Below are 9,777 nucleotides of genomic sequence, written 5' to 3' on the forward strand. Positions count from 1 at the left end.
TAACTTTAGGAGCAGGACTAGTGGGTGTATTGTCATCCGGTTGCGTTTCATCAAAATCTATTTCTTCATCATCATTTTCATCAATAGTTGGATTACCATAAAGAGCATTCATATATTCATGGTTTAATTGTTCACCGGGTGCAATATTATGGCAAAATTGACTCTCGGTAAATTGTAATAAACTATTATCGCTATCAAGAATAGGAGGTGTAGGACGGGTAACATGTTTGGGTCGGGGAGCCGGGGGAAGTGGAGGAGGAACATATTGGCCACTAGATTCACCACTCTTCGATTTTTCCTTATTTTTACTAAACATATTTTTTTAATGAATAAGCCATCTTAATTAATCAAGCAAAGTAAATAAAACAAACAAAATTATAATATTAAAACTTAAGAGTTGGAACGAGTTTACCGAATTGACGAACAACTTGTTGAAAATTGATTATCGTTGAAGATTTCAATTCACCAACTTCACAATTGTTTCACAAATTGTAACAATAAAGTAAGCAATAGTAGCAATTATAGAAGTAAATTAGAGAGAGATTGTGATAGATTGATGATTTTGTAAGAAAAAATAAAATAATGATGGGGTATTTATAGTTGAAAATAGGGAAAAAGTGTAATTATAAAAAGTTTGGGATTAAAACAAAGTTGGGGGGTTAAATAGCCAACGTCTATTTTTGACAGTCCAACGACTATTTTTTTTTAAAAAATAGCCGTTGGGACCGTTTGGCCCGCTAAGGGACCGGACCGGTCCCGGGCCCTGACGGGCCAAACGGTCCCGGGCCTGAAGGGCCCAAATCATAGGACCGGCCCACGAGACCGGATTAGGCCTGCTAAACCGGACCAAATGTTCCTGGCCCGTTTAGCCGTTTGGCCCGCGGTCCCGGGCACCCCAGGCCTGGACCGGCCCACTTGCCAGCCTTATTCTCATCGTAGAAATGACACCAGATAATCACTCTAAATGACTGTTATTTAGTAATTAACCATAACATTCTGAATTTTAAATTTTTAGTTTAATTTACCGGGACAAAAATGTCTTGAATTATCCTAAAATTAAGATTTTTAGTTTAAAAATTTAGGACAAAATAAGTACTCACTAGTCTTTAAATAGCATTTATGAGAATGATTATTTGTGCACTTGCTCCCTTCTCACCATGTTGAGAACATAGAAATGACACTATGTAGCCACTTTAAAGGTTGCTATTTAGGAATTGACCAATGTAGTATGAATTTTAATTTTTTAGTTAGGATACAAATATCCTTAATTGTCCTAAAATTAAAAATTTAAATTTAAATTTTTAGGATAAAATAAGTACTAAGTACTAACTAATCTCTATATACCAACCTTCTTTGTTTGTGCGCTTTTTCCGTTAAGAATCTATTGTCGCACCCAATTGTGTTTCTTTCCTAAAATTTGTACTTCCTACTTTTTATTTCAAAAATTAGCTATTCAATATATATTTTAAGCAAATTCTGTATTCTATTAAGTAATTTTTTTCATCCGCCTAAATTTTGGTAGTTGGAAATTAGAATTACTCTATACTTGTATCTATAAGTACAACAACAACAACCCAGTATAATCTTACTAGTGGGGTATGGGGAGGGTAGTGTGTTCGCAGACCTTACTCCTGCCCTGGGGTAGAAAGACTGTTTTCCATAGATCCTAGACTCCCTCCTTCTAAGAACTACCCACCTTACTCTTGGGTTGACTCGAATTTACAACCTCTTGGTTGGAAGTGGAGTGTGCTCACCAATATACCTATACGTATAAGTGTGAAATAAAAATTAGTTAGATACCTAAAAATCCTAAAAAAATTAGCATACACATGCAATAGATTGTGCTTGCATTACTTAGAGATCGATGGGTGGGACCCAGATCACCCATTCCGTGGGCCCCGCACCTTTCCAACCATCCAATTTCCGCCGGGAAATTAAAATCCAATTTTTCTAATCCTTCTCCCCTCTATCCGGCAACAATAGCACATCCAAATCCGCCGGAAAATGAATTCCCGTTTCACATCCCTCGCTTTCCGATCACTCAAATCCCGTCACAATCACCACCACCACTATATCTTACCTCAATTCTTCTCTTCTTCCATCGCCACACTAGCCTCCCCACCTCAATACGCTCAAACCCTCGAGGGACTCCGCCACCGGCTAGCAGCGGAATCACTGACGCTATCGGACTTCATTAGGCTCCAATCGGATAAAGAGTACTCGGTTGAGGTAGGCACGAAGAAGAAGCCGCTTCCAAAACCGAAATGGATGAAGGAAGCCATACCTGGAGGAGAGAAATACACGCACATCAAGAAGAAATTGAGGGAATTGAAACTTCACACTGTGTGTGAAGAGGCTAAATGCCCTAATTTGGGAGAGTGTTGGTCCGGTGGTGAAACTGGTACTGCTACCGCTACCATTATGATTCTCGGTGATACTTGTACCCGTGGTTGCAGGTCATGTACATTACTTTGAACTTTGTTTATGCATTTTGATTTTATTGCTGATTCTAATTAGTTTTGGATTGAGTTATAGTTGATTGATATTAATTTGGATTTTTTGCTGTACATGATCGCATCTTCCGTGCTTAGGGAATCTGTGCTATGGGAAAAGATTGTTTTTTTTCCTTATCATAAATAAAGATTGTTTTTTTCGCGTTGTAAAAAAGAAAGATCAGTTCTTTTGAAAAATTGCATTTGCTGGCAATTGATACTTAGAACAAAGGGAAACACTTCTCTTTTGTTTGGGGTGGGGGGAGTAGGGGAAGGAAGTTATAGGAAGGTGTAAGCGTGATTGGATTCATCTCTTTGCCACTTCGTTTATGTTTCTGTGGTGAGAAAGGAACCGAACTTGATATCTTTGTTGATATGTTCAACAAAGTAGATAACATGGGAACACTTTACCTGGCCTCCTAGACACTACTGAGTACTGTCTATAAGAATAATGCTAAATGAGCTGAATGGTGGAAATGAATTGACATGCGAAAATATTATTGCAGTGGATAGTCTTAAGGAACTGAATATATAACAATAATGGATAGAAAGCTAGTTTAGACTTTCACAGCCATGTTGCTAAGAGTGTAGTGGGTTTTTGAAGGGCTTCTGTAAGAAAGGGGATGAGAAACCAGAAGGTTTCTTTTTTGTTTTTTCATGGCTTATCTCTCTCTTTTTCTCTCAGCGCACCTGTTTTAGTGTACTTGCACAGTTGGTTATTGGGAAGGTTAGAGGAGATGTCTTAAAGTAGCTGGGGTTTAAATTTGCTTTAGGGACGGATAACAAGGATTTTGATCCATGTGAACAATCATTGACTAATTTCTGCTCTTTGAAATTTCAGATTCTGCAATGTGAAGACATCACGCACTCCACCTCCTCCTGACCCAAATGAACCTGCCAATGTGGCTGAGGCCATTGCGTCGTGGGGTTTAGATTACGTTGTACTTACCAGTGTTGACCGTGATGATTTACCTGATCAAGGAAGCGGTCATTTCACTGAGACAGTGCAGAAGTTGAAGGCATTGAAGCCAAATATGCTCATAGAAGCACTTAGTAAGTGCTACTTTTTGTTTTTACATGCCTTCTGAACTTTCTACCCAGACCTAAACCCCAAAAAATTTTGAACTTCATTTATACGGTTTCAGACTTTGTTTGCTCGTGTACCTTTGTGCTTGATCTGATGTGTAAGACAGTCTTTACAAAATTTCAACAAAGTTACTGCCATTAGGTTGATAAACGACAACAATCTGCTTTACACAAATAAGCTGTGCTCCTTATTTTGTTGTTGCAGCGACTGAACAACCATTGCACATCTAGCATTGTAATAAGAATGAAACTTCTTGTCATCCGCACATGTTCTTCAGTTCCTGTACTTCATCCTCTTTGGCTCTTCCTCCCTCTTCCGCTTTCCTTCCCTGTGCGTTCAATTAGATTTGCTTTGGTTTGGTTATCTTCAGCTGGTTGTTAGTGGACCTTGGCTGTATGAGTGGCTGATTTTTCAGCTGGTAGCCTGGCAATGTTTATCCTTTTCTTGTACCCATGACAAATTAATGCCCCCAACGGAGCTCAACAAGCTGAAATAATGACTCTTTCTGAAGTATGAAACTCACATATTTTGTTTGGTCTGATTCTTGTGAGAATCTAGATATTCTATTTGTGAGACATGATTGAAGGTATTACTTCCTTTTGATGTACAATTTTTGACTTATAAATCACTTACAAAAGCATCTATACCTTATTGTAGCTATCCCAAAATTCTAGAAGCGGTCAACAGTCTGTTTGAGTGTCGCAGAAGTTATTGAAAAATGTGTCTACTAGGAAAATGTGAAGCAACTAACTTTATCAAGCTGGAAAATGTGAAGCAACTAAATTTATTAAGAATAAAAAAGGGGTATTACATGTTCTGTTTGAGTGGAAAAACAATATTTTAAAAATGAGAAGAGCTAGTGGTCACAAAATGTTTTCGAAGTCCTATAGCTAATTAAGGATCTGGTTTATAGACAACATTTGTGCTTTTCCTGCTATTGTCTAACTAACTAAATATATACTCCCTCCATTCCAATTTATATGATGCACTTTGACTCGTCACGTAGTTTAAGAAAAAAAATCTTTTGAAACTTGTGGTCTTTAAAACATAAAGGTTAAAAGCTTTTTGAAGCCATAACATTTGTGTGGCTATAGAAGCTTTCATTAAGGGTAAAATAGGTAAAATAGAAAGTTTAAAAGTTAAATTGTTTCCAAATATAGAAATGTGTCATTCTTTTTGGAACAGACTAATAAGTAAAGTTGTCATATAAAATTATAAATTGAAACAGAGGGAGTGCAAATTATCGAAGTTTAACTTTTGTCCCTTTTATTTGTCAGTTAAGCAATACCTAGATGGGCAGTTTGGCAGCCTTAATTAAATTGGTAGTTTGGCAGCGTTAACTAAATTGGAATCTCCTTTGCCTGGACAATAACACAGATCTGACCCTCAATTTTTGGTATGACGGAAATATTTGGCCCCATATTGGAAATCCAGCCAAATACATGTCAGACACTTGTATTCACGAGACACATATTTGTCAAGTTGAAGTGTTCAAGTGATCACCGGTAAAGTTAGCACCCTAGGGTATGGCCTAGGGTCAAGAAAGTGAATTGAGAACCATTATCAGGCTCAAATCCCAATGGAGGCAAAAACTCTAGGTGATCTCTTCCCATCTATCCAAGCCTTGATGGCCATAGGTACTTGATCACGTCCAATTTACACCAAATTAAGGAATATGAAACGGTCGTTCCAATAATAAAACCCAACGCAAGTCGGGGTCGAATCCACAGGGAGTTTAAAGTGGGCGTTGAGGTAAACACTCGAGAAAGAAACTCGAAATAACTAAATTTAGCTTCCAAACAAAAGTAAGTAACTGTTGATGTTTTTATCAAATAGAGAAAGGCCTAGGGTTGTAACCTTAACCTATGTGTAAACCTAGTGGGTAGAGTAAATCTATACTTGCTTGGTAGATCGGGGTTTGTTATGACTCTCAATGCTCAAATACCCACTCAATACCTCTCGGTTAAAGAGTGATTATGCCCAAATTGGCTTTCTCAAGACTAAATGAGTAGCAATCAAAACAATTGAATATGAGTCCAAGTTAGATTATCCCTATCTCTACTTCAAATCCTTTAATCAAACTAATCGATACTTCAACTAGTTCAATTTCTTGTTAGCCGAGTTTTTCTAGACTAAATTCCTCTTTCTCAAGTAAGAACAAAGTCAAATAGGCATGAATCAATGTTTGCAACCATTAATTCTAACTATAAAGCATAAACAAGGCTAAATAACATCAACCCAATCAATAACAAGCTCGAATATTAAACACCTATAAGTTTTACACATTAGGGTTGGATCACAACCCTAGATAAAATCTAGCTACTCATAGTAATTGACATAAAAAAATAAAAAGAATGAAGTAATTAAAGACATAAAACTAAAAGTAAAGTGGAAAATTAGTTGATCTTCTCTAATTGTAGCTCCGAGTTGCCCAAAATAGCTAAAACTAACTACCAGCTGTTGCTACAGTACAAAAGATGCCCTAAAAGTGCTTCACGTCTATTTATAATGCTCCGAAATTCCTGACAAAAGTACCCTCCGGAGGGTTCTGCACTTTGGTAGGTGACTGTTGCGAGTGCTTTCAGTTGGAGGAGTTCTGCGGTTGCACATTAGCTTCTGCGGCCGCACTAAATTGTTGCGGAGCGCACTTTGAGGAGGCTTCAGACTTGTTCGATTGCATCTTCTCTGATCTTTCAGTCTACAGTGCGAACCTCAAGTGCGACCACACTTTTTGGTTTGCGGACCGCACTGTTCTTTGCATTCTTCCTCCTGACTGATCTTAGCTGGAACATTTCATTTTTTAGTTAGATTTCTTCATTGAGCCCACATTCTTCAGCACATCTGCAATTCACACATTTTCATTAGATTCGGAGACAAAAATCACTACTTTCGGACTAAAATATAAAGCAAAAAGGTACTAATAAGTGGTTAAAATCCACACTTATCCGTACTCAGTACTTGTGTTGGTGGGAGGTAGCAGGTATCCTATAGAATTAGTTGAGGTGCACGCAAGTTGACCCAGACGCTACAATTATAAAAAGAAGAAGTGATCACTAGTAAAATAGAAGTGTCTAAGTGACAACCGGTACCAAGTGTGAGGGGCTGTTTATGTATTTGGCCTATCTAAAATAATAAATTGGATTCTAGGTGCTCAAACAGGGACTTTTGCAATAGGGTGATGGCTACCTTTGTCCAAGTGCCATTCTCAGTGTTAAGCATATTTACCTTCTTTCTGAAAGTTTTAATCAAGAAAAGAAATAGTGAATGACATATTGACATTTCAAATTGTACACGTCATACTTAATGTATCTATTTATTTATGTATCTATCTGTCTGATCACATAGTCAAATAAAAAGGTCGTGATATTATCTGATTTCATCCTGCAGCGCCAGATTTTCTAGGAGACCCTGGGTGTGTAGAGAAAGTTGCAAAATCTGGATTAGATGTTTTTGCTCACAACATTGAAACCGTTGAAGAGCTTCAGAGTGTAGTACGAGATCATCGTGCTAATTTCAAGCAGTCCATGGACGTTCTGAAGATGGCCAAGGACTATGCCCCTGCCGGTACATTGACAAAGACTTCAATAATGTTAGGCTGTGGGGAAACTCCTGAACAAGTTGTTAAAACAATGGAAAAGGTACGTGCGGCAGGTGTTGATGTAATGACATTTGGTCAGTACATGAGACCATCAAAGCGTCACATGCCTGTTTCTGAATACATAACTCCCGAAGCCTTTGAGAATTATCGAGTTCTTGGCACGCAAATGGTTAGTCTATGCTCCTCATTTTTGTTATCGAATGTCTTCCTGCATATCGTGTTACTGAGTGGTTAATATATTATATACTACTTGAGATGAATTTATTATATCAGAGATGAATAAATTATATCACGACTAAAGAAAATATATTTCTCAATGTTTAATCTGTTTTAAGGTATGGAGGTTGTAAGTTTGCTACTATTGAAAAGGTTCAACTTTGATTAGAAAGTGAGACAAATAAATTAGCTGAAGGCTGAAGGAGCATCATCATAATTAATTTCTTTGCCATTTGTTGTACAATATTGAGTAGTGGCAAATCCTCGAAGTCCTTTTTGTTTCTTCTTTACATATGTTATCTAGCTCATTACTCAGACTGTTCTGCTATTCTCGCACTCTTTCTATTTCATTTTCAATGTTCAGACAACTTATTTCTGAGTATGCAAAGGGAGCAATCTGAAGCTCTTGGGTTTTCATTTACGGAGAAAAGGAAGAAAAGTTTTGTGGTTAAGCGTATAAACTAAAGAAAAGAAGAGAATCGCGATAAGCAAAAATTAGGTTAATTTTGAGAACTTTTTTATTTTAGAGCCTCATACTGATCCAAGCAACAGTGACGTCTTCTTTCTAACAGCGTAGCAGGAGCTGTCTCTGTAGTTCTCCATTTAATTCTCTAATATCAATAAAAGGTAAGCATATTTTCTCTTTTTACCTTTACCTTTGGTGTTCAGCTCCAGGTTATGGAAGAGGGATATCCTGATTTTCTTGATTATTAAATTATTAGAAGGGACGGGATGTATTTGGATGTTATCTCTTTAAGTTAAAAGTTGTGATGGGTTAGTTGGTCTTCTACATGAGTGCATGTAAGGCAAAACCATATTTGACCTGCCACTAGACATCATAGCTTCTGCGCAGTTGGAATGCAAAGGAAGAAAGATTGGTTTATGCCTTCCAAGGCCAGACAGTTGGGATTGGAATGGACGGTCTGAAAGGGGCTGTGAACGTTTGCGGATTATGGTGTGAGTTTGCCTTCCTTTGAGGAGGCACATTATGGTTACTCAGTACTTTCACCGATGAGGGTTCAATGGCTTTAGTTGTGAATGGGATTCTCTCTATTCATTGAGTGAGGTATTATATTTGCGTCTTGGCTTTTGAAGATTTTTATGAGTGAAAAGGTCTGATCTTGCCAGATCATTGCCATTCGTTTAATGTGTGAAGTCCTAAGGGGTTGTTTGGTTGGTGAACAAGTTATACCGGGATTATAACCACGGGATTTATAATACAAGGAAGCAGATGTTTGGTTCATTGGACTAAAAAGAGGGATATATTGGGTCTAATACAAAACACGTGTTTTCGTTTTACACTAGATAACTTGAGATAAATTTGATTTCCAATTTAGTTTAAATCAACTCATTAGCTAATCGAGTCAATTCCGAGTATCAAACATTTAAACTTGTCTTACAGTTAACAGATAATCTGAGAATTACGTCTGTATCCTTGCTCAAAATATACAATGGATTGGTTATTTTTCTTACTTCTGAACGGCATCATCTAGCAAGGTGTAGTTGGAATTGCTTTATTTTTTTGTGACATGATTGAATTTGAAGCTTGAAATATGCTTCTTCACTATATCTTTTTACATCAAAGGCAGCACCAATATGTTTGAATACTGTTTAATATGTGCCTTCCTGTGTTTCTGCAGGGATTCCGATATGTGGCTTCTGGCCCCATGGTTAGGTCCTCGTACAAGGCTGGGGAATTCTATATTAAATCCATGATAGAATCTGATCGTGCAGCGTCCTCGTCCTAGCTTCTTATCTTCAGATGATATATGGCATCTCTTTGCACGGACGCAAATTTGATGGTCACACAACATTTTTTGAGACTGAAACGCTGAGGTAGCCATTTGACTCTTGTTTCCTTTAGCCATGTTTCCTCAAAGGGAGAGGAGCTAAAAAAAAGATGTAGGTATTCAGTCTGATGGGCTGTAACATTTGCCTCGTGTAAGCTGCTATTACATCAAATAATCTCATGCAGTTGTACATTAACCTAGTGTATTATTCTTTCAATTGTAATACCCTTGAAATCTTCCTTGAGCCGAGCGTCTGTTGGAAACGACCTCTCTATTCTTAAGATAGGGGTAAGATATGCGTACACACTACTCTTCCCAGACCCCACTTATGAGATTATACTGAGTTTGTTGTTTGCAATACCCTTGAAGTCTTGAGGCATTCAAAGTGGCAGCGAATGTTGATTTTACATTGTCAATCATAAGTATCAGAAAGCTTAACAGGGAAGTTAGCTAGCGTTTGGTCATAGATTTCCAAATTTATTCGAAAAAATCTGATTTGGGTGAAATTTGGTTTGAAGATGAAAATGTGTTTGGACATCTGTTTTGGGTGAAGTTTGGTTTGGAAAAACATGAAACATGACTTATATCCACAAG

At 37.5% G+C, this 9,777-nt stretch overlaps 1 protein-coding gene across 1 annotated transcript; it reads left to right on the plus strand.

The window, feature by feature from the left end:
• The first annotated feature begins 1,892 nt into the window (after window positions 1–1,892).
• Window positions 1,893–9,427, plus strand: LOC107806151 (lipoyl synthase, mitochondrial-like). Its single transcript, XM_016630257.2, has 4 exons — window positions 1,893–2,456; window positions 3,334–3,545; window positions 6,967–7,346; window positions 9,034–9,427. Exons 1-4 carry the CDS (start codon window positions 2,005–2,007, stop codon window positions 9,139–9,141), a joined length of 1,152 nt encoding a protein of 383 aa, XP_016485743.2. The 5' UTR covers window positions 1,893–2,004; the 3' UTR covers window positions 9,142–9,427.
• The last annotated feature ends 350 nt before the right edge of the window (window positions 9,428–9,777 follow it).

This window comes from Nicotiana tabacum, chromosome 2 (assembly GCF_000715075.1).
Source record: "Nicotiana tabacum cultivar K326 chromosome 2, ASM71507v2, whole genome shotgun sequence".
In the NCBI taxonomy this organism is placed as follows: domain Eukaryota; kingdom Viridiplantae; phylum Streptophyta; class Magnoliopsida; order Solanales; family Solanaceae; genus Nicotiana; species Nicotiana tabacum.

Bases quoted from the DNA above. Each gene is read 5' to 3' on its own strand.
- LOC107806151 (XM_016630257.2), top strand. From the start codon at position 2,005: ATGAATTCCCGTTTCACATCCCTCGCTTTCCGATCACTCAAATCCCGT. The intron at 3,546-6,966 runs GTAAGTGCTACT...TTCATCCTGCAG, and splicing joins TATGCTCATAGAAGCACTTA to CGCCAGATTTTCTAGGAGAC. The intron at 7,347-9,033 runs GTTAGTCTATGC...GTGTTTCTGCAG, and splicing joins GAGTTCTTGGCACGCAAATG to GGATTCCGATATGTGGCTTC.